Source organism: Pseudonaja textilis, chromosome 6, assembly GCF_049901715.1.
Source record: "Pseudonaja textilis isolate UNSWEBS1 chromosome 6, rPseTex1.2, whole genome shotgun sequence".
Lineage (NCBI taxonomy): Eukaryota > Metazoa > Chordata > Lepidosauria > Squamata > Elapidae > Pseudonaja > Pseudonaja textilis.
The window spans coordinates 9,787,716-9,812,840 of record NC_141995.1 but is presented as its reverse complement, the minus strand read 5'-3'; the positions used below and the strand labels follow the sequence as shown (position 1 = coordinate 9,812,840).

Here is a 25,125-nt window from a genome sequence, read left to right as displayed (position 1 = left end):
CCTGGTCATCCCTTAGGCCAGATTGAAAAGATGGATGGAGTAGTATTCCTAAAATCAAAGACTTTTGCAACTGCTAACATGTAAGGATTTCGTTTCTCATTCCAGAAATGCACCGATAAGACGTCAGGCCGTCTCAGAATTAAACCCACCATCTTCTCTTTTGCGGACATTGTATTATTATTATTATTATTTTGTACTATAACCGTGCTTTGTATTTCTTTTTTTTTTTTACACGCATGGAAACATGCACACCTCCAACAAGGCCCCGCAAAGCGCGTCGCATTCTTAGCACCGCTCTACACACTGTCCTTCCTTCCAACTCTTTGGGCACCTTTACGCCACCACCTTTTCAATAAGCCGCGATCCTCCCTGCGGGAATCCACCGTCCTTTCGTCCCACGCCTTGCAAAAAAGCCCCACGCCGTCCCGCCCCCACCCACGCCCGGCCGCAATCCTTGCAAAAAGCGCAAAAGCGCCAGCTGCGGAAGCGAAGGGCCGGCGGCGCGTGTGTTTGTGCGCGTGGAGGATCCCGGTTTGCAAGCGCAGCAGCGCCGGGTGCATGCGCGTGCGCGCGCGTGTGTGTGTATTTAGTTGTGCGACGTCATGTGCCGCGAGAGGTGGTGGCGCTCGCGGAAGGACTCGTTGCAAATGGGACACTTGAGCTTCTCCTCCCGCCGCCTCTTCACCAGCGGCTCCAGCGCGTACTCCTTCTTGTGGTGGGAGCGCATGTGGTACACCAGGTCGGACGTCATGCGGAAAGAGGCGTTGCACTTGGCGCACCAGTTCTGAGCCGGCAGGCAGAGCGAGGTGAAGGAGGGCGGCAGCAGCGTCAGAGCCGAAGGCAGTTGGAGCTGGAGGGGGCCCGCGGCCGCCGCCGCCGCCGCCGCAGCCACGGCCGCCGCCGAGCTCTTGGGCCAGAAGGTGGTGGCATAGAGGAAGGGACTCTGCTTGGGCAGCCCACCTCCTCCTCCTCCTCCTCCGCCCGGCCCGACTCCTCCACCGGCTCCTTCACTTCCTCCTCCTCCTGTTCCTCCCGTCGCACCTGTCCCGCTGCCGAGCTCTCCAGGCGCCCCGGGCAGCTTGTGCGGCTCCGATGCGTAAAGACGCGCGGCTCCTTCTGCGCCCGGGTGGCAGCCTCCTCCGCCTCCTCCTCCGCCGCCTCCTGCTCCTCCTTCCACCAGTGCGCTCAACTTCTGTCCCAGCACCAGCTGCGCCGAGAAAGTGGAGCGCGCCGGCTGCGAGAAAGCGCTCTTCCGCTCCTCGGGGTTGCCCGCGCTGGAGGCCTGCGAGGATGGCACGGTGGAGAAGGCGCTGCCCGCGGAGCGGCCGCCCAGCAACGAGGACAGAGGCGGCTTGTCCGCGGCCGAGGAGGAACCGGAGCCGGAGCCGCCACCGCCTGCCGGGGAGCCTCGTTCTTTCTCCTCGTCCCCACCGGCTGTGTTGTCCACGCCGCGCGAGGCTTTCTTCACCTCCACGAAGGCGCTTCTCTTGGCGTCGCCGGTGTCCGGGCTGGGCGGCCGGTAGAGGCGGCTGGCGTCGTCCAAGCCGTAGTAACTCCCCGCCGGCCGGTATTGCTGTTGCGGGGTGCAGACCAGCTCCTCCTTGGGCGAGGAAGGGATCGGCCTCTCCAAGCGCCCCCTGGGCCCCGACGGGCCTCGCTCTTCGGCCAAGTTGTCTCCTCCTCCTGAGTATTTCCGCTTAGCTTTGCCTCCGGGGCTGGCGTGGCCGTCGAGGCCGGCCGCCGGCTGCTGCTGCTGCTCCCGACTGCCGGGAGACACGCTGCCGCTGCTCGGTCGCGAGTTCTCCAGCTCTCTGGCCAAGTTGTGGAAGTCCGTGGACGGCTTGGTCACGCCGCCGTTGCTGTCTTGGCCACAGTGATAGTGGTGGCGGTGGGTGGGGGGCTGGATCTGGCCACCTCCGGCCGGTTTGCCCTGGAACTTGCTGGCGCCTTCGTGCTCCTTGGGGCTACTGTTTTTGGGGCTGGGGTCCTGGGCTGGGCTGCTGTCCGCCCCGGGCAGCCTCTTCGGGCAGCGGAACCGCAGGTGCGCCACGTAGGGGAACTCGAATTGGAAACGCTGGCCACAGTCCAGGCAGGTGTGCGGAGACGAAGCTGGGGCGGGACAGAAAAGAGAAGAGAGAGAGCCTGTTGGTCACTGGTTGAGCCAGACCGACTGACCAAGTTGCCAGACACGGAAAACATCGGCAAGGACCGTTGAACACTCCCCGCTGATGGTTGGTCAAGGGGAGCCCAGCTAAAACTACTTTAAAAATCCATAAGCTACCTGAGAATAGATGCCACTAGAGTTGTGTTTTTCAGTTCTGATCTAATGAGTGGTGAGTACTATGCTATTCTCCTTAAGTACATCTCTTTTAGCCCCACTAAATACAAGCCTGTGCAGAAAAGCAACCCAAAAACCTGGCTTGGTTCATGTAATATAAGTCACAACCATGTTCTGAGCCATAATATACTGCACCCAGACGATGACTCACAATTTACTAACCACAATGGCCAGGTTTCCCCATACGCCACCACCCCATACTGTGCTTTACTTCATGCAGGCTTTGGCATTTATTCTATTTATAGGCCACCTTTTTTTCAGGAGGAGCTCAAGGCAGAGAACAGAATAAACAGGGCAGTTCACTGTTCATAAAGAAGAAAAAAGTAAGATGATTTCTACCTCTGAAAATATAAAGTTCACTTTCTCCTGGGATTCAAAATCCCTTTTTGATTTGATTATTTACACCCCACCTTTATTATTTTTACAAACAAGGGGTTCAAAACTGGCCCAAGACCAACTAGCCGGCTTTAGTGGCTAAGGCAGGACTTGAACTCATGGTCTCTTGCTTTTTCTAGCCTGGTGCCTTAACCACTAGAATCAAACTGGCAACCCTTTTGAGGTTGGTTAACTTGGATCCTGAAACCTGCTGGCAAGTTCATGGCCGAAAAGAGTTGGAGTTCTGTTTTTCTAAGGCCCAACTACTCACTACCTCTCTCTGGACCAGTAAGAGCAAACGTCCATGCAGCTGTTCAGGTCAGAGGTCAGGATGTCCATTGAAAGGGACTCCAGGCCAACCCGCCCCCTCAAAGCACCAAGTAATGTGTTTCTCCATGGTTGATCAAGAGCTGTTAAGTTCTTCGCACCCTAGATGAGCATCACTGGGTCTACCCCCAACCTGTCACTTTCATCCTAGATGCACCCATAAATCTAATTCAAAGAACACCAGGAAGATGTTCAGAGAAGCAGCGTTCAGGATATTCTGGAGCAAGGGGCTCCAACCGTGGCAACTTTAAGCCTGGAGGACTTCAACTCCCAGAATTCCCCCAGCCAGCGTGCTACTGACTTGGTGACTCTGGGCATCCTTAAAAGCTGCTGAAGTGAAGTGAAATGCTGGCTGGGGAATTCTGGGAATTGAAGTCCATCCAGCTTAAAACTGTCGAGGTTAAGAAATATTGTGCTAGCTAGATCATTTGCAAGATGTGAACTAGATGAAGGATAGTTTGCTTGGTCAGATAAAGGGGATAAAGTTAGCCACTCCCCTGCGCCATAAAGCAGGAGCAGAATAAAATTGAGACTTTCCGTATGAGCACAGACACACAAGCTACTGTAATTTCAACACTGGGAACCTTCTTTCTTTCTTTCTTTCTTTCTTTCTTTCTTTCTTTCTTTCTTTCTTTCTTTCTTTCTTTCTTTCTTTCTTTCTTTCTTTCTTTCTTTCTTTCTTTCTTCCTTCCCTTCCTTCCTTCCTTCCTTCCTTCCTTCCTTCCTTCCTTTCCTCCTCCTCCTCCTCCTTCTTCTCTCTCTCTCTCTCTCTCTCTCTCTCTCTCTCTCTCTCTCTCTCTCTCTCCCCCCCATTTTGCTTCTCATCTAAGAAGCTTCTTCAGAATCTTTGGTTAATTTCTTGATTCAATAGAACATGATAAACCAGAAAGTAGGCTAATGGGGAATTATTTGTCAATGCAGCCCAGAAAACGACACCAAATGGGACGGTTTATGGGGTTGTTTAAAAATCAGCAAAACGTACATATATAATCAGAAAAGAGCTAGAAGACCTTGGAGGTCTTCTAGTCCAACCCTCTGCTCAAGCAAGAGACCCTATACCATTTTAGATAGGTGGTTGTCCAGTATTTTCTTAAAAACCACCAGTGATAGAGCACCTACAACTTCAGAACGCAAGCCGTTCCACGGGTTAATTGTTCTCACACTTAGGAAGTTTCTTCTTAATTCCAGGTTGCTTCTCTCCTTGATTACTTCCCATCCACTGCTTCTTGTCCTGCCTTCAGGTGCTTTGGAAAATAAGTTGACCCCTTCTTCTTTGTGGCAGCCCCTCACATACTGGAATACTGCTATTGTACCCTATGGCTATCATTAAGTGTTGGACCTTATGACTCTTGACGAATGGACCTTTTCCTTTATGTACACTGAGAGCATTTGCACCAAGACAAATTTTCTGTGTGTGTCCAATCACACTTGGCCAATAAAGAATTCTATTCTATTCTATTCTATTCTATTCTATTCTATTCTATTCTATTCTATTCCATTCTATTCCATTCCATTCCATTCCATCCCATCCCATCCCATCCCATCCCATCCCATCCCATCCCATCCTATCCTATCCCCTATCCTATCCTATATTCTATTCTATCCTATCCTATCTTATCCTACCCTATATTCTATCCTATCCTATCCTTTCCTCTATCCTATCCTACCCTATCCTATCCTATCCTATATCCTATCCTCTATCCTATCCTATCCTATCCTATCCTATCCTATCCTATCCTCTATTCTATTGTATCCTATCCTATCTTATATTCTATCCTATCCTATCCTATCCTATCCTCTATCCTATCCTATCCTATCCTATCCTATCCTATCCTCTATCCTATTCTATCCTATATTCTATTCTATCCTATCCTATCCTATATCCTATCCTATCCTATCCTATATCCTATATCCTATATCCTATATCCTATATCCTATATCCTATATCCTATATCCTATCCTATCCTCTATCCTATCCTATCCTATCCTCTATCCTATTCTATCCTATATTATATTCTATCCTATCCTATCCTATATCCTATATCCTATCCTATCCTATCCTATCCTATCCTATCCTATCTCCTATCTCCTATCTCCTATATCCTATATCCTATCCTATCCTATCCTATCCTATCCTATCCTATCTCCTATCTCCTATATCCTATATCCTATATCCTATCCTATCCTATCCTATCCTAATCATGCCCCCCCTAGTCCTTCTTTTCTCTGGACTGGCCATGCCCAATTCTTGCAGCCATTCTTATGTTTTAGTCTTGGGGCCTTTAGCCATTTTAATTGCTCTTCTTTGCACTTTTTCCAAAAGTCTCAACATCTTTTTTTTTTGTGGTATTGTGGTGACCAAAACTGGATGTTCCAGGTGTGATCTAACTAAGGATTTTTAAAGCTCTATTAATACTTCAGGCATCTTGCTGGATGACACGGAGCGCCGTGATCCTAGCAACAAGCGAAGAGTTAGACTGCCCACACTGGAAGGTATTCCCTCCACTCCTAAGGGGGGCAGGGTGGTAAACCAACGGCTGCTCCCTGGCCTCCTCTGGGAGGGGTGTGTGTGGAGAGCTGAACTGAGAAGGGCTAAAAAAAACCACGAAGGCCCCTCAGAGGGGCGAGATCGAAGGGTAGCAAAAGCAGATTTACTTCTGCAAGTGGATCCTAACCTCGCGGGTGGATCCCTCGGAAACTGGGACCGCACGTGAGAGCGTGTGTGTGTGTGGGGGGGAGGCTTTCCACAACTCCTGAGTATTTAAACATCTTACCAGATGGCAGCATTTCAGCTAATCCGGCGTTTCAAATGGGATGCTGTGGATTACAGTAATTAAGCATCAATGTGTGTCTGGGATATTTGCTTGACGCGCTCGCTCCTTTGCCAGTCCGGGATGGCAGGGCTGGGGCTTCCCAGAAGGAGAGCTACCTCCTCCTCTCGCTTCTTAAATCCGCTGGGACTCCGGATCCAAGGGCCACCGGGGGAAACGCTCTGCGAGAGACCACTACCCCTCCTACGTATTGTCACCTACCCTTCATCTTGCTCGGGGACCTCGTGGGGCTCAGCAGCAACAGCTCGGTCAGGTCCTTCCCGTACCACACCAACAACTCCTCATCTTTGGCAATTCTCCGCAGGGAGCGGTAAAACAACTGTCCGTTCTTGATGTAGGCCTCCAGGTTCTGTTCCTCTTTGTCCCGAGCCGATTGGACCAAGCGAAGCCACATCAGGCCTTCGGAGGAGCCGTTGGCTGCTGAGGTATCCACCTGAGGGGGGTGGGGGGGAGAAGGGAGAGGCGGCGGAGCTTGAGTAGAGGCAGTGGCGGATTAAGGCCCACTGGTGCCCTAAACACGGACAAATCTTGGTGCCCCCCCTACCTACTGTACAAAGAGGTGGTGAATTCAGCAGGTTCTGACCAGTTCTGGAGAAACCGGTAGTGGAAATTTTGAGTAGTTCGGAGAACTGGCAAATCCCACCTCTTACTGGCCCCACCAACCCCATCTATTCTCTGCCTCCCAAGTCCCAGCTGGGTCTTCTTTGGTTGCCCTGCACAGGAGAACGGAGCTGGAAAGCAGGTCAGTTTGCACTATCCTTCCCTTGCCACACCACCAAGCCACACCCACAGAACGGGTAGTAAAAAAATTTGAATCTCACCACTGGTACAAACGTCTTTGGGCCTGGTGCCCTGAGCACGCGCTTAGTCTGGTTCATGGTGAATATGCTACCGAGCAGAGGGACCCACTGCCCAATTATTGAACACCCAGCTTGGACATCCAGGAGGAAGTTGGGTGGGAGTGATAAAGAAAGGAAGAAAACGGCTAACTTTCTGCTTCATTTTGGCATCGTAACCCGTGGCTGTGTTTTGAACAGCCGGGCAAGCTTTCCCCTGACTTTCGGACGCCCGCCCCCCACAAGTATATACAGCTTGGCCGGGATCTGGGGATCCAATGGGGTTGTGTCGTCTCTGGCTCTCCTAGGGAAGCGGTTGCAACCGCACCTGGACGGCACTTCCCAGCGGAAGAGACGTCCATGAAGGTTGGAGATCCCGCACAGGAAGCGAACTAAGCCAAAACAAGGAGGTCAACGTAGAGGGTCCAAAAATTGGCCGGAAAAGCAAGGCGTGGTCATTCAGCCCCGGGCCCAGCAAATCCACCTGTGGCCGGGAGCAGTTTTGAGCCTTTTCATCCCTTCCACTCCAGGTCCCTGGAGCTTCCGAACGACTCTTGAGATATTTTGCGCAGCCTTCTTTGGAAGCAGGTTTCTCTACACCCGATTCTAGCTTTTCTCTACACCCGATTCTAGCTTTTCTTTTAGCGGCTCGAGAAACTAAAGTTCCAGCAATTAATTAATTAAAAAAAAAAACGGAGAAAGAAACCTGTTTTTTATTCACTTCGGCTAACGGGGCCCGTCGTTTGAGGGGGGCAAGGGGGAGGGGCGCGTCTCTACCCTCGCCCAAACTTTACACACTCAGCTGCCGGATCCCATTCTCCGGAGCCAAAAAGGGAGGGTGGGGGGAAGCCCAGCGGGAACGTTAAAGACAGCTGGAGCTGGGGTGCGAGTTCACGCGAGCCGCCCAGAAAACTGGTCCCAGTTTGAAGGCGGCCTAAAAACCCGGACGCACCCGGCTTCGCCCTTGCACGTTTCTCGTCCCGACTTGGCCGGTGGACGGGTCAGCAGGCGAGCAAGAAGCGGCAGCTGACAAAGAGACAGGCGCAGCCGGATTCCCAAAGCCTCCGGATGCGACGCATCGGACTGTCCGGGGGCAGGTGGCGCCTGGTGTCGAAGGGAGCGAGATCAAGACCCGTTTCTCTCCGCCTCTCCCCCAGCTTCTAAACCCCGCAGAGGGACAAAGGCTGGGGTGTTTTTTGGCTGGGGGAGGGGAGAGAGCTGGAACAGCCCCTTAAGCATCTCCTACGATTCCTGCGTTTTGTCCCGCGGGCTCATTTGCGCTTTAAGCGGGAAGGAGCTAAAAATGGACGTTTCCCCTTCTTTCCCCCGCCTTTTTTTTTCGGGAGGCGGGCAATTCCGACAACGCGTCTGCTTCGGAAGACAGCAGAGTATTGAATGAGGCCGTTTGCTGCCTTCAGTGGCGGATTAAGGCTCACTGGTGCCTTAAGCACTGACAAATCTTGGTGTTTCCCTTCCTTTGTACATACTGTACAAACGAAGCCAAGTTTAGGCTACATAAAAGTTTTCGTGGGCTTGGTGCAAAGGTGGTGTTCAGCAGGTTCTGACCAGTTCTAGAGAACCGGTAGTGGAAATTTTGAGTAGTTCGGAGAACCGGCCAAGACCACCTCTGACTGGCCCGCCAACCCCATCTATCCTCTGCCTCCCATTGAGTCCCAATTGATCAGCTGGGTCTTCTTTGGTTGCCCTGCACAGGAGAACAGAGCTGGTAAGCAGGTTAGTGGGGTGGGGAGGGAATGGGGACTTTTCAGTAACCTTTACTCAGGAGCGAGGAGGGAAGGGGGATTTTGCAGTAAGCTTTCCCTGCCATGCCCACAGAACCAGTATAATAATAATAATAATAATAATAATAATAATAATAATAATAATAATAATAATAATAATCCCACCACTGGCCTGGTGCCCTAAACACGTGTGTTCAGTCTGCTTAATGGTTAATGCACTACTGGCTGCGTCGTCACCACATCTGGGACTAAGCAAACGGGCTGGGTTTCCCAAGCAGACGAGCCTCAACCAAACGCTTCGTCGGTCGTCCGATTGGCTTTCCTTTCCTCCTTACCTGGTTGCTCCTGCCCGCTCGCTCCTGAACTGATTCAGCGGAGTTAAAAAGCAGGCCGGTCCTGGGCAGGCGAGAATCCCGGGCCGCCCCTCCCTCCGATGCGGCCAGCCAGGTTGAGTTCTGGCCCGCGGAGAGGACCGATAGGCGGGAAATCGCCTCGCCTCCATTTCAGCCCTGCTGTTAAGCCAAGCTTTCCGGGCCGACGGCGAGGGTTTGGCTTCTCTCAGTCCTCCCTCCTCCTCCTCCTCCTCCCTCCCCCTCTCTTCCCCCCACTTTGCTTGTCTCCCCTTACCCGGAATATATAGGGGACGGTCCTCTTGTCGGTGGACTTGAGCGCAACGAAAGCAATGCTGTCGTAGAGCGAGGTGTGGCTGAGCACGCAGGGACCGAAGATGGCGTTCTCCGGGATGTCGCAGGTGGTGTAGACGCTGGTGAAAATGTCCGTCAGGCATTGCTGGACGGCTTTGGCGTCTCCATCCCAGATGCTCCGGGGCACCCCGCTTTCGTCCATGGCTGGCAACGGGAAAGAAGAGGACGGTGGTGGTCACGGAAACATTCTCCAACGAAGGCCCTGGGTCCCGGGGACACCGCCCCCAGCCCCTTCCCAGGGGATGGAGCCCCTTTTGCGTTTTGCGGACCCTTTCCCAAAAGGAACCGGCAGATGAATGAAAGAATGAATGAATGAATGAATGAATGAATGAAAGAAGGAAGGAAGGAAGGAAGGAAGGAAGGAAGGAAAGAAAGAAAGAAAGAAAGAAAGAAAGAAAGAAAGAAAGCTTTATTGGCCAAGTGTGATTGGACAAACAAGGAATTTGTCTTGTTGCAAATACTCTCTGTACATAAAAGAAAAGATAAATTCGTCAAGAGTCAAGAATCATCAGGTACAACACTTAATGATAGTCATAGGGTACAAATAAGCAATCAAATCATATTAGGAAACAGTCAATAAAAATCGTAAGGATACAAGCGACAAAATTGATGTCCTGAATTCAATGCAAAACCTATCCCTTTCCCCTAAAGTTAAAACCCTCCTAGAAACGGAGACTCCAACTCGGTGGAGGGATCAACGGAGAGTCCTGCGCTCTACTTTTCCTAACTTCTCGTCCCAAAGAAACACCCGGACGCGGAGGGCTGTTTTCCTCTCTCCCAATACACGCGCAAGGCCCGGGAGCGTTTCTCACCTTCAAACCGCCCATAGGAGGAAAAAAAAAACTTTAGCCGGCATTTGGACTCAGGGCGACGGCAGCGCAGCCCAAGGCCAAACCGATCGCTCTCAACTATTTACTAGGTCTGCGTTACTATGGTTAGTACTATTAACCTTCCCATCCTTCCTTTCACCCATCCCCTCCCACGTGTGACTATATGGCTATTTTTTTTTTGTCGCTTGTATCCTTACGATCTATATTGACTGTTTCCTAGTATGATTTGATTGCTGATTGTATCCTGTGACTATCATTAAGTGTCGGACCTGATGATTCTTGACTCTTGACGAATGTATCTTTTCTTTTATGGACACTGAGAGCATTTGCACCAAGACAAATTCCTTGTGTGTCCAACCACACTTGGCCAATAAAGAATTCTATTCTATTCTATTCTATTCTATTCTATTCTATTCTATTCTATTCTATTCTAAAACCTCCGGCTGAACGGCTTGGTTTCTAACTGGGAAGAGCAAACATTGCCCGTTTGGGTGCGTCTGGTTGAGCTACCCAAACGGGCATTGCCCTCACGAAAAAGATGAACCCAACACGAGAGAAAGGAGGGAGGGAGGAAAGAACGAACGAGACTTCCTCTCAAACAACGTTGCGGCAAGAGCCGAGGAAGAGGCCAGAGGGCCAAGGAAACCTCTCCGTGGATTTCCCCCTTCATTCTTTCCCGCCTTTTGGGGGAAATTCAGTGCGGAGGAGCAGAAGGGCCGCTTCCCTATTATTCCTAACTGCCCTACTGTCAGCTCGGAACTTCTGGGGAAAATCTCCTTCTCCCCTCCAGCTCCGGCGTTTCGCTCCGGGGGCTTTGAGCTTGGCAAAATCTCGAGGGTCCCCCTTTTGCCCCCACCCATGGCTGGCCTGTCCTTCCCTCCCTCCCTCCCTCCCTCCCTCCCTCCTTCCCTCCCTCCCTCCCTTCCTTCCTTCCTTCCTCCTTCCTTCCTTCCTTTCTCTTTCCTTCCTTCCTTCCTTCCCTCCTTTCTCTTTCCTTCCTTCCTTTCTCTTTCCTTCCTTCCTTCCTTCCTTTCCTTCCTTCCTTCCTTCCTTCCTTTCTCTTTCCTTCCTTCCTTCCTTCCTCCTTTCTCTTCCTTCCTTCCTTCTCTTTCCTTCCTTCCTTCCTTCCTTTCTCTTTCCTTCCTTCCTTCCTTCCTCCTTTTCTTTCCTTCCTTCCTTTCTTTCCTTCCTTCCTTCCTTCCTTCCTTCCTTCCTTCCTTCCTCCTTCCTTCCTTCCTTTCTCTTCCTTCCTTCCTTCCTTCCCTCCTTCTCTTCCTTCCTTTCTCTTTCCTTCCTTCCTTCCTTCCTTCCTTTCTCTTTCCTCCTTCCTTCCTTCCTTCCTTCCTCTTTCCTTCCTTCCTTCCTTCCTCCTTTCTCTTTCCTTCCTTCTTTCTCTTTCCTTCCTTCCTTTCTCTTCCTCCTTCCTTCCTTCCTTCCTTCCTTCCTTCCTTCCTTCCTTCCTTCCTTCCTTCCTTCCTTCCTTCTCTTCTCTTCTCTTCTCTTTCTTCTCTTTCCTTCCTTCCTTTCTCTTCCTTCCCTCCTTCCTTCCTTCCTTTCTCTTTCCTTCCTTCCTTCCCTTCTCTTTCCCTCCTTCCTTCTTTCCCTGCCCCATGCGGGGCTGGTGACGGACGGGTTGAGCACCCAAATGGATTTCGAGCGCCTTGTCAGTGTTGCTGATTTGATGTCAGCTAACCTTTCACGGAAGCCGACAAGAGGGAACGTATGTCGGCTCATTACCATAATCCAGCAGTTTCCCTGGGAGACTTTAATTAAAAGCAGCGAGCAGAGGTAATTATTTCTTACCGCGACACGCTTATTTATGGGAGGCGGGCGCCTCGCCCCTTTCCGTCTTTTACGCGGGATCCAGGCAAGGCAAACACGCGGCTGACTAGAACCCGAGTTAGATCAGCGCGTGGAAAACAACCTAACCGCGGCAAGAACTTGGTTTCAAACCCGCCTTTTGAAACCATCAACTTAGTAATAACAGCAGCTGCATCAGCGATGATGATATGATAATAATAACAACAATAATGTACTGAGTTGATGCCTAGGATTCTGGCAGCATCCCGTATCAACCATCAGTACCAGTCAATAATAATCTATTTGTGATACGTTGTTAAATGTTCAGTTGACTTGAGTTTTATGTTTAATGAATATAATAGTAATAGTAATAAATGATGATGATGATATCTGGCCACAACACACACCTGTCATCACTATTATGGAAAAGAAAACGGTCTGGTGCATTGATATTGCAACACCCGCTGATGCACGAATTGAAGACAAGCAGCTAGGAAAAAAATATATCAAAATATCGTGATTTGCAACTTGAAGCGACTTATGGAAGGAAGAACTCAACCGTTGTACCAATAGTAGTAAGGAGCTCTTGGAGCAATACCCAAAGGGCTCTTTATAGAATAGGTACATGGAAAAATTGAATTTATCAGACTTGAATATCCTGACTTTGCACAACAAAAAGCAAAACCCACCCTACTCGTAACTGCCTCTGTACTCAGGCGTTACCTTAACACCTCTTAGGTCCCTTGGTTAAGACTCGGAGACTTTTTTTCCCCTTTTTTTAGCCAATCCCAGACTGTGAATCGAATGGGAGATTAACCATAATAGTATAGCACCAGCCAAACGGAACAGAAAGAAAGCAATTGTCTCCGACTCATCCTAGTAATTATTTCCTCCTCTTCTTCTTCTTGCATTAATTTCACACGCAGCCTTCTCCCACCTTCCTATCCTTCCTCCCTGGCGATCGCTCAGGACAGGGAAATTTAATTAGCCCTTGAAAGAGGCCTTTTTCTTTTTTTCCCCCCAGAACCTCAGCTGGCAAATCTCACCCACCCCAGGCCCACCCAAGTAGGAAGAGGAAGAGCCGGGACTCTCCCGGAAGGGGCCGCCCGAAAGCGGCTTTCTCCCGACATTGTGATCCCGGGCAAAGAAAGCGGGCGGGCGGGGGGGGGGCGACCGGCTTCTCTCTCCCCTTTCCAGGCAAACGTTTTGCTTCGCGGGGAGCAGCGGAGGAAAAAAAAAAGGGGGGGAAACTTTTCTTAAACTCGGATGAGCCGTCAAATGTGGAACCCTTCCGTCTTTTCTCCCTGGCTAAAGCAACGCGTCAGGATCGGGCCAGCCGAGCCTTTTATAAATTTAGCCCGAGTCGGCGAGTTGGAAAAAGCAAAAGTTATCCAGCAATCGTCGAAAGGAAAAACAAAAACAAAAAACAAAAAAAACAGCGATTTGCTGAGACGAAAATGATTCGCCCTGGTTTGATGTCCTCCTCGTTATCTTTTTTTTTTTTTTTAAGAAATCCGGCGTGTTTACAGCTGGGGAAGATTTGGAGGAAGGGAATAAAACTATGCCCCCAAAAATAAATTAAATTAAATTAAAATAAATGAACTAAACCAACCGGCCTCATCAGATGCAAGGCGACACCTCTTACAGTTAACAATGGGGGCTTTCAAAAAGCGGAAAGTCGCCGCGACTTTTTGGGGTGGGTGGGTGGGGGGACGACTTTTAACACCAGCGTCGGAAATAAATCGCCCGGCGGAATAGATCCCCTTCTTAAAACGGGGGCCAGGCGGCTTGGGAAGGGAAGGGATCCCCGCCGTGCGCACCGCTCTCGAGACCCCGTCCACACGCACACCTAAACAACCCCGTGGCTCCGGGCTTCCCCTTTTAGAAGAAGGACGCTGGAGGTCGCCGCGTTTACGAAGGGAAACCAGGGTGCGCGGATCATCCTCCCGAACAATGCCGTGGGGGGTCCGTCCTTCAGCCGAGAAGGCGGCGGGCGGACTCAAAGAGAGAGCTGAAAAGGGAAAGGAAGGAGGAAGAGAAGAAGGAGAAGAAAGGAGGAAGAGAGAGAAAGACAGAGAGGGAGGAGGGAGAGAGAGAGAGGAGAGAGAAGGGGGAAGAGAGAGACGGACCGCTAGTTCCTCTCCTACCAATTTCTGTTCGTGAAATCTCTCAGGACCTCAAACCGTCCTCTCCTCACCCACCCGTTCCTTCCTCTGCACCCGATCAACCACCCGCAATCTTATTTTCCGGGCGCTCCGACCTTGAAAAAAAAAAAAAAAGCTCAAAAAGAAGACGCAGAAGAGAAGAAAAAGGGGGAAAAAAAGAAGGGGAAAATTCAAACCAGCAATTCAACTGGGGCTATTGAAAGCCGCTCGTTCCTTGCTTTATCCATCTAAATACCCTCCCTCCCTTCCGGCTTTTGTACGGGTCTATCTGGCAGGGTATTTTTTCTCTCTCTCTGCTACGCCCCGCTGTTCGTTTTCTTTCTTTCTTTCTTTCTTTCTTTCTTTCTTTCTTTCTTTCTTTCTTTCTTTCTTTCTTTCTTTCTTTCTTTCTTTCTCTTTCTTTCCTTTCTCTTTCCCGTTGGGGTGCCAGGCGAAAAGGAGCGGTGAACGGGTGGTGGGAACCGAGAGGAGGGAAAAGGAGAAACAATCAAAACGGTCCTTTTGGCTCTGGTCGGCGGCAAACCGTCTTTACTTACCGGGAATACGATCGGGATTATAATCCTAAAGGCAAAGGGACGGCAGGGCGGTTGGGGGAAAAAAAATATCAATATTGAGAGAAAATATCAAATGCGTCTCAATCCCCAGCAGAAAGTAGCCAAAAAGACGAGAGGAGAGGAGTGGGAGGCGTAGAAGTCCCCAGTTTTCTTTCTTTCTTTCTTTCTTTCTTTCTTTCTTTTTTTCTTTCTTTCTTTCTTGGGGGTGGGGTGGGGGGGGGGAGAAGGGTGGGGGGCAGAGGAAAGCACCCAGGCCTTATTGTATCAGAGCTCCTCCATGGCCGCGGGGAAAGAGGCGGTGGGAGCGCGGCTCGGCTCGGCTCGGCTCGGCTGGGCGCACGAGAGCTGCCAGGCGGGGAGGGAACGGGGAGGGGAGGGGAGGCCGCGGGACGTGGGCAGATGGGCCCGTTGCACTGCCTGCCTGCCGGCCGGGCGCCCTGGTTTTGTCGCCGGCCCAGAATTAGCCCAATGACGCATGGCGGAGCCGCCTCCTCCCCTTTAACGCTTTCCTGCCCGCGGCTTCGTCCGCCCGTCCATCCGCCTGCCCCGCTCGCCTGGCTGGCTGGCTGGCTGGCCCTCTAGCCCGCGGTGTCGCTCAGGCTGATGCTGGAAGCTGGGGGAGGGTTGGACAAGTCCTCCCTCCCCCGCTCAGGTCTCCAAGCTTTTGCCCCCCCCCCCGGCCCCCCACTTCCCCGAGGGGTCCCACTCGTTCCCACAAACACCCTTCGGCACCCGGTTTAGAAGCCCTTGCGCAAAAAGGAGGAAGGGTTTTTTTGGTGTGGGGGAGAGCAAATTGACAGAGCAGGATCTCTCCCACGGATGACCGCGGAGAGGATCTGCAACAGGGTCTCGCGGGGGGGGAGTTCAAGAGGAATGGGCGCCCCTCCAGCACCTGAGGGCAGGACAAGAAACAATGGATGGAAACTAACCCAGGAGCGAAGCAACTTGGAATTTGAGAAGAAACTTCTGAACAGTGAGGCCAATTAACCAGTGGAACAGCTTTGCCTTCAGAACTTGTGGGTGCTCCATCCCTGGACGCTTTTAAAAAAGAGCCTGGGCTACATTTATCTGAAATGGTAAACTGTCTCCTGCTTGAGCAGAGGGATGGACTAGAAGATCTCCAAGGTCCCTTTCCAGTTCATTCATTCAATAATCTATCATTTAAAGCTTTTCATTCATTCTAAGACTTTCTTTCTTTCTTTCTTTCTTTCTTTCTTTCTTTCTTTCTTTCTTTCTTTCTTTCTTTCTTTCTTTCTTTTTTTCTTTCTTTCTCCTCCTCCTCCTCCTCCTCCTCCTCCTCCTCCTCCTCCTCCTCCTCCTCCTCCTCCTCTCACCAATGTTCAGCTGGATCTTTTGCGAGAGGCGTTCAATTCTGACCCTTGGAATGACTGGGCGTGGGGTACCCCACCCCTCCTTTCCAAGACTTCAGTCGAGCTTGCGCAAGAAAACTTCCCTAGAGATTCCCCCCACCCTCAGTTGCGCGTGGGGCAGGCTGCCTGCGCCTTCCTCCTCCAGGGAGTTCCGAGGGCGACTGCAGTGCTACATTTCCGCCGGAGGCGAAATCTAAGCCGAAAAAAGGGGTTTCATCCTGTCCATCCACGCAGAATTAGCAGAATCAGCCCATCCCATTGGAGCAATTTCTGGTCCGTAGGTTAGCCTGAAAAGTCGAAAACAACAACCCGATAAACGTTTTTATTGGCAAACTTCCTGAATTGGCCCTAGGAAATCGCCAGGGATCCAGTTCGGTTCGGAGGAGTGTCTCGGTTCTTTCCCTTTGCAGGAAAGCATTTTCTGCTTCCTGAGTCCTCTGTTAAACATTGATTAGGAGCCTGGAAGCTAAACCATACGCTGAACAGTTGCAGGAACTGGGCATGGCTGGTCTAGTGAAGAGAAGGACCAGGGGAGACAGGATAGCAGTGGTCCAATATTTGAGGGGCCGCCCCAGAGAGGAGGGGGTCAAGCTATTCTCCAAAGCACCCAAAGGCCAGACAAGGAATCATGGATGGAAACTGAACAAGGAGAGATTCAACCTGGAAATCAGGAGAAAATTTCCGAGAGATCAATCCATGGAACAAGAACTGCCTTCAGAAGTTGTGGGAGCTTCATTACTGGAAGCTTCCAAGAAGAGATTGGACTCCCATCTGTCAGAAATCTCCTGCTTGGGTGGGGGGTTGGACTAGATGACCTAACAAGGGTCCCTCCCAACTCTTGTCATCCTGCATTTCTGTAATATTACTGCAGCCATCTCTATTATCCATAATCAAGCCGGAGAAGCAATTTAGGGGGAAGAGAAGCAATATATGTGGCGGGACGTGTAGGCGTTTGCACTCCAAAAGAGAAGCTACAGTTCCTAGCCGCCAAAGACACCTCCATCTCGGTTTAGGAAACACCCCCACCCACCCATCTGGACTCCCCGGCCTCAAACCACCTCTTAAGAGTTTATTTAGCCTGAACTGGGGGGGATCTGGCAGCCCTGGAGATCTTGAAACAGGCTCACAGCCGCGTTTCCCTGGACTTCTTTCCTAGCTCAGAGGAGAAAAATGTCCAGCATGGCTCCAGACACGAGATTCCTGGCTCAGATTGAGAGCGTTGGAAAGGACCTTGTAGGTCATCTAGTCCAGCCCCCCGCCCAAGCAGGAGTCCCAACACCATTTCTGACTGATGGGCAGTCCAGTCTCTTCTTGAAAGCTTCCAGTGATGAAGCTCCCACGACTTCCGAAGGCAACTCCTGTTCCATTGGCTGGGACTGGATCTTTAGAGAGGGTTTGTTCCAGGGAAGTCAAGGCACTTTGAATGCTCTGGATGAAACTGAGTTGGATTGAGGCCTCGAGAGGAATCCCTTGTTAGGAATGAAGGCTAATAGGCGGTGTCTCAGGAGGATGTTGCAGGATCCAATCTGAGTCAGTCTACTGGGTCTAAAGGTTTGTTTCAGCGGTGGTCCCCAAACTTGGCAACTTGAAGACTTGTGGACTTCAACTCCCAGAATTCCTGAGTTAACATGACTGGAGGAGGAATTCTGGGAGTTGAAGTCCACAAGTCTTCAAGTTGCCACTTTGGAGACCTCTGGTTTATTCTTCTGAGCTTTCCAGCTCTTCTTCCACTTCCCATCCCCAGGGAACTTCTCTCTTACATTCTGGTGAGACACATTCTGGGGAGAGAGAAGTTCTTAAGAAAGGGTCTTTAAATTTGACAAATCTAAGACTTGTGGACTTCAACTCCCAAAATTCCTGAGCTAACATGACTGGAGGAGGAATTCTGGGAGTTGAAGTCCACAAGTTTATGTCTTTATTTATTTGATTTGATTTGTCAATTGCTTACAAGATAATAGATATAAGTATAAACATAGTTATGAATACATGAAATGGGTACATATAAGAAAAATAAAGAAACAATAGGACAGGGACGGTAGGCACGTTGGTGCACTTATGCATGTCCCCTACAGGCCTCTTAGGAAAAGGGTGAGGTCAATAGTAGACAGTCTAAGGTTAAAGTATTTGGGGTTTGGGGAAGAAACCACAGAGTCAGGTAGAGTATTCCAGACATTGACCACTCTGTTGCTGAAGTCATATTTTCTGCAGTCAAGTTTGGTGCGGTTAACCTTGAGTTGTATCTATTGTGCACTCCTGTATTGTTATGGTTGAAACTGAAGTATTCATTGACAGGTAGGACATTGCAATGTATGATTTTATATACTATACTTAGATCGAACCGAAGGTGGCGTAGTTCTAGGTTTTCTAGGTCTAGAATTTCAAGTCTGGTGGCATAAGGTATTCTACAATGAGTAGAGGAATGGAGAACTCTTCTTGTGAAATATTTCTGGATTTAAAGCTGTCAAATTTGAAGACCCTTGATCTTCAGGATGGGCTCCATGAGTCCCAAAACTTGGAAAACGAAACACCTGGTCCCAGTGACCATCCCAGATTAGATCCTGCAACATTCTTTTTACCAGAGGTGCCCAACCTTGGCAACTTTTAAGACTTGTGGAGCTCAACTCTCAGAATTTCCCAACTAGCCAGGTCTGGTTGGAGAATTCTGAGAGTTGAAGTCCACATGTTTTAAAGTGGTCAAGGTTGGATACTCCCAGTTTTACGCAGAAAGAGCTTAAAGTGTTTTTTTTGGAAGAACTCAAGGACCCATTCCTGGGAGTGAGGTTTACTTATGGGGAAATCTTGGTTGGTTTCCAATCTCCTGGGATGTATAGCATGAATTGAAGGGTAGATGCCAAATCATATCTTTAAAAACAAGAAAAACCCTTCCTCATTCAGTGTGGGATGCCATTGGGGGAATCAAGCCAAACGTGCCAATTCCGGTCGATCAGATACTTTAAAAAATATATATTTTAAAGATATTTTAATTTGGTGGGATGGACAAAGCAATGGTGGCTTTGACAACCATTTTCTCCTTGTCCTGTGGTAGTATTCCCTCCGCCCTCCTCAAATTAGCAAATCTTCAGGTTCCACAAATGCATCAACAAAGGAGAGAAAATCCTTAGGATTTAGCAAGGATTTGAGTTTAGCAAGCCATCGGTGGAAAGAAAGGTGAATCAGAACAGCAATAAATATTTGATATTCTCACACACCCTCGAGGATAGTCGGGTAATATTTAGGTCAGCTCTGCAAAGTACACTAATCCAGTGTTTCTCAGCAACTTGAAGATGTGTGGACTTCAACTCCTGGAGTTCCCCAGCCAGCCTGAAGTCCATTCTTCTTAAAAGTGCCAAGGTTGAGAAACGCTGCAGTAATCTATGCAAACTCATTTCAGTCTAGTTGCCTTGTAGGAACCCGGCCCCTGTGGTTGGCTTATAAGGCAGAGATTGTGCAACTGGGAAAAGTTTCTAGTCCAACCTGCTCAAGCAAAAGACCCAGCACCATCCTGGACAAATGGGTGTCTAATCTCTTCTCAAAACTTCCAGCGTTGGAGCATTCACAACTTCTGGAAGCAAGTTGTTCCACTGATTTAATTGTTCTAGCTGTCAGGAAATTCCTCCTTAGTTCTAGGTTGCTTCTCTCCTTGATTAGTTTCCATCCGTTGCTTCTTGTCCTGCCCTCAGGTGCTTTGGAGAATAGCTTGACCTATTTCGACCAACCGTTGGGGCCTCTCAGCTTCTGCTGGCCTTTGGGGTGTGTGTGTGTGTGTGTGTGTGTGTGTGTGTGTGTGTGTGTTTGCCTGTCTGGTTCCTATGCCACCATCCACTTACTTGGCTTCTTTAGATGTACAGAGAATGATGCCCATCCCTCCTTCTCCTTCCTTCCTTCCTTCCTTCCTTCCTTCCTTCCTTCCTTCCTTCCATCCTTCCTTCCTCCCTCCCTCCCTCCCTCCCTCCCTCCCTCCCTCTCCTTCCTTCCTCCCTCTCCTTCCTTCCTTCCTTCCTCCCTCCCTCCCTCCCTCTCCTTCCTTCCTTCCTTCCTTCCTTCCTTCCTTCCTTCCTTCCTTCCTTCCTTCCTTCCTTCCTTCCTTCCTTCCTTCCTTCCTTCCTTCCTCCCTTCCTTCCCAACTGATTTCCACTGACTATCATTTTGGCTGCCTCAAATGACCTCTGGGCAAAAAGACAACACAAATGAAATAATTGTTCCAGGTCCTCCCCCTCCTCACCCCTCTTCCTCTTCCTCTTCTTCTTCCTCCTCCTCCTCCTCCTGCTCCTCCTCTTCCTCCTCCTCCTCTTCAACTACTTCTTCTACTACTACTACTTCTTTTTCATCTCCTCCTCCTCCTCCTCCTCCTCCTCCTCCTCCTCCTCCTCCTCCTCCTCCTCCTCCTCCTCCTCCTCCTCCTCTTTGACTACTTCTTCTTCTACTACTTCTTCTTCTTCTTCTTCATTTCCTCCTCTTCCTCCTCCTCCTCCTCCTCTTTGACTACTTCTTCTTCTACTACTTCTTCTTCTTCATCATCATCTCCTCTTCCTCCCCTCCCTTTGTTTTTCAAGGAGCAATGCAGCTCAGATGTGAAAAATTAGCACCTTTCACGGATGCTTTCCAGGCCTTCCATTGAATTCAGTCAAAAGACTAAAGTTTTTGGGCTAGAGGAGGAGTATCCTCTATCCTTTGAGATGGAGCTAGCCATTTTGGGGGGAGGGGGACACACAATTTCCCCACCTTCCTTTGCTTCTGGGCTATTGGCTGCTCCTGGGAGGTTGGAGAAGGGACAGTGTAACAAAACCTAATACAGTGAGGCCTTCTTAGAGGCCCGCTGGCCAGTGGACTTCATGAGCTGATTGAATCAATGTGCCTTTGTTAGCATGATATGAAAACGGTTTGCCATAGCCAAGTCTAGCTTATGGTTTGGGACTTGGTGGTGATCTCACAAACCACCAGACAAATCCCTGCTTGAAAGATACAGTGCTTAATTTGTGGGAGTCCTTCGCTGTTGCAGACTTCTTCATCCGTTCTCTTTTAATCCGCACAATGCTTTACTTAAAATTGAATAACATCAAAGGAGTGGATTAGGCAGGATCTAAAACTCAGCTTCTTTGGAAATGTTAAAATTATGGAATGAGTAAGAAACTGAAAACCAGGAGCACCAATATCCAGTCCCTGCCCAATTCCTCCAGTCTTTTTAGGAATATCTCGCCAGCTTTCATTACAGTATCAATCCACGTAGTCCTGGCAACTAGCAATAGGCAGGGCTTAGGTTAGTATTTGTCAGTTTTGGCAACTTTAAGATGAGTGGACTTCAACTCCCAGAATTCTCCAGCTAGCATGAGGACCAGCCATCTTAAAGTTTGGAATGTAAGAATGTATGGCAGACTTTATAACAAACAGGCCTTTTCTTTCAGCCGCTCTATATCTTTAGCTCTTTTCCTTGGAAGACTAAAAGCAGAGATGGTATTCAGCAGGTTCTGATTAGTTCTGGAGAACCGGTAGCGGAAATTTTGAGTAGTTTGGAGAACCGGCAAATCCCACCTCTGACTGGCCCCGCCAACCCCATCTCTTCTCTGCCTCCCATTGAGTCCCAGCTGATCAGCTGGGTCTTCTTTGGTTGCCCTGCATAGGAGAATGGAGCTGGAAAGCAGGTTAGTGGGGTGGGAAGGGAATGGGGATTTTGCAGTATCCTTCCCCTGCCATGCCCACCAGGCCATACCCACAGAACCGATAGTAAAAAAATTTTTTAATCCCACCACTGACTAAAAGGTTTTGAAAATGGTCATATTGCTGACTGGGCTTGGATGTTCACATGACATGAATGTCTGAAGGTAATTTTAACCAAACAACCCAGGTTCTTTTGGAAGGATAACATTAACCCTCTGTATTCCCACTTCTACCAGGATTTTGAGATTCACGTGACATTAATCTTGTTGTTGGCCAGTTGAAGTGTGTTGTCCAATACTCTTAGTCCTTGACTTATGTCTACAATCGAGCCCCAGATTTCTGTTGCTAAGTGAGACAGTTCTTAAGCCAATTTTGCCCCATTTTACAGCCTTTCTTGCCACCAATTTTAAATGAATCACCGCACTTGTTAAGTTAGTAGCATGGACATTAAGTGAATCTGGCTTCCCCATTGACTTTGCTTGTCAGAAGGTCCCAAAAATGATCACACGACCCCCACAAGACGTTGCAACTGTCCTAACTACATGCCAGTTGCCAAGCATTCAAATGTTGGTCATGTTGTCAACTCATAAAACATTCCTAGGCTTGTTTTAGTAGCTGACATAAAAAGAGGGGGTAAGGAAGGAGCAGTGCAGCAGTTTGAAAGCAAAAGTACATTCCAATTCTTATCTTTAAAAGATTGTAACTAAAATACCAGAGCTTTTGCCCTTGAATATATTTAATTGGAGAACATGAATGATGACACCTAGCCTGTGAATGGGCTCAATTGGAGACTCTGGTTTATGAGACACCCAGGGGGGAAACAGGGTCAAAGGGGACTGTAAATTACATATGCCAGAGTTGGCTTCATACAGGGCAGTGCCAGTAGGTCGCCTCTAATGAATCCTTTGAAGCTTTTTGAAGTTTGGCTCGAGAATCATGATTTAATTAGGGTGATTGCTGGAATCCTGACACACGTGACCACAGTTTGTAAGTGTGAAAAACAGTTATAAGTCACTAATCTCTGATTAGAGATTTTGCAGTATCCTTCCCCTACCATGCCCACCAAGTCACGCCCACAAAACTGGTAGTAAAATTTTTTGAATCCCACCAATGATATTTTTTAAACATTTTTGCCAATTTCACTGGTGGTAAGTGCCACTTATAAAACATTTTATACAGATTTTCTTTATAAGTGGTTGCCATCCTCAATTTATAGTTTCTTTGCCAGTTATCTAGTTCTACATTATATCTATTTTTTTTTTGCCCTTACTATCATTGTCTCTATCACCTGTTCGATTCAATTCGATTCAACTTTATTGTCATTGCCATGGATACAGGCAACGAAATGCAGTTAGCATCCAACCAGAAGTGCACAACAACAGTAAAATATAAATATATGTATGCAAATATGCAAGGCATCTATGACTATGTCAGTGGAAAACACAGCAAAATGTATGCACACGAGCCCACAAAGATAAGTGTAACTGCACGTATATGAACATATACAACTGTACAAAATGTTTATGGACACGTTGAATATAAATACAAATGCACAGAGAATTATACAAAATACATCGTATGTTATCAAGGGAAGCATCAGCATATGTGTGTGGGGACAAACGAAGTGAGGAGTTCAACACAGTTTACCACTGTGTGGTAAAAACTGTTCCCTAGTCTGCTGGTCTTAGACTGCAGGCACCTGAACCTCCTCCCAGATGGAAGAAGAATAAACAGTTTGTGGGCTGGATAGAAGGGGTCCTTAACGAAGCATCGTTTCCTCTGTATGTCCACAATGGACATACTGTTCATCCTCCCCCCCAAAATCCAAGTATTTCCCCCCCCCCCCATTTCTTGGAAGTGAAGCTGCTGAAATTAGCAGATTTTTCTTTCTATCCTCCTTCCTATATATCTCCAATTTAAAAAATTACACTCACCCAGAAATTAAACCTCTTTATTTCGATAGAGTATAAAATACGTAATGAAGGATACATACATTTTTTAAGGCTCCGTACCAAACTGAGTAATGCAAGAAATTATTTACAAATACATGCTTGATGCAACATACTTGAATGGCTTTATAAGGCCAGCTACGGTTTCCCCGAAAGTGTCAATTCAAACCTGTTCGAGTCTGGAACCATATAATCTGAGAGACAAACCCTTGTTGAAATGCGAATCGTAATCTCAGTTTTATCGGAAGAATAATAAGACCTCTACAGAAGAAGAGGTGATTATGAAAATATTTGAATGTGCAGAAATGAATAGATTAACATTGGAAATTAAAGAACAAGAAGATACAGAATATTATATGAAATGGGATGTATTTTAATAAATGGTTGGCCAACAAAGAAATGGAATGAATAAGAGGTAATGAGAATACTATGATAAGAGAAAAAAGGATGAAACTTTTAATAGGAATGTAACTTTAATGATATATATTATAATATGAAATGTATATTAAATATGAATAGGTGCACAAGATATATGTACCCAGTTAATACACCAATGAATTGAAAGATGTTCATTTTGTAAAAGAAAAAATAATAATAATAATAAAATGTCAGTTTTATCTACAAAGTGCTTGTAAGGAAGCCACAGATCAAGAGCCAGGACCATGGAGAGCTCCTGCTTGTTTGTGCCAAGGATTAAAGTTATGGAGAGGAAGGATGGGAAAAAAGAGAAAATGTAGGCTGGAGAAGACTCAAGTCAGTTCCTGTAATATTCATTGAGCTATGCAGAGGGAAGCAGAGAAACAGTTATGGCAGGCTACCAAAGTAAAAAAGTGACTAGGAAAAAATAGCATTGGGTAGGAGAAGTTATATAGGAGAATAGGCAGAGCTGGGGAGTGGGGCGGAGTTAAATGTGTCCAAAACCGTGGGTCAGAGGTCAGCAACTTTAAACACTCAAAGAGCCACAAAAGTCCTAACTGGAAGTCCCTTGTGTCAGAGTATATTCATGAAGTGGAATGGTAGCATGGTAACAAGGCCAGCCACAATGAATAGGCATAGCAACTAAGTCAGCCAATGAGGACTGTTTGGAAACTGGAACTAGAAGTAGCTTAGATGTGGCTCTATATTAAGTTCTGCAACTCGGAAGCTATGTTAAGCTCTGAGTCTGTCTATTGAAAATGAAACTGCTTCTCTCCTCTGCTGTGTGTCTTGCTTGCCTGCTAAACTAAAGCGAAACTGATGTCTCTTTCTGAGCTCTTGAGATGCTGTTCTGTTCTGAACCTGTAACATGTCTGCTTCTCTTTGAGTTTGTTCCATGTTGGAAAAATCTACAACTGGTATTGTAAAATTTACTTTATATGTTTATAAAAAAGTTAAATGAAGCCTCAGTCATCTGTGTTTATTTTTCTGGCACTGAATTTACACTGCGATACTCTGAACACCTTGTTCAATTCAGGAGCTAACCGGAAGTCCAGTCCCCCCACCATAGAGTCTTTCTCTCCCCCCCGCCACACACAACCAGAAGCTCCTCTCAAAATTGTGGCACGACTGGCGACTGGGAGCCTCAGCAGAGGGATGAAAGAGCCACATGAAGCTCCAGAGCCACAGATTGCCAACCTTTGCCCTGGGTGAACAGTCAGGTTTTTAACACC

The 25,125-nt window shown here is 48.3% G+C and overlaps 1 protein-coding gene across 1 annotated transcript; it reads right to left on the bottom strand.

Moving 5' to 3' along the window:
• Positions 1-214: 214 nt before the first annotated feature.
• Positions 215-14,714, bottom strand: PRDM8 (PR/SET domain 8). Its single transcript, XM_087935794.1, has 4 exons — positions 14,485-14,714; positions 9,077-9,297; positions 6,073-6,304; positions 215-2,109 (listed from the first exon to the last, which is right to left on the bottom strand). Exons 2-4 carry the CDS (start codon positions 9,293-9,295, stop codon positions 587-589), a joined length of 1,974 nt encoding a protein of 657 aa, XP_087791920.1. The 5' UTR covers positions 9,296-9,297; positions 14,485-14,714; the 3' UTR covers positions 215-586.
• Positions 14,715-25,125: the final 10,411 nt, after the last annotated feature.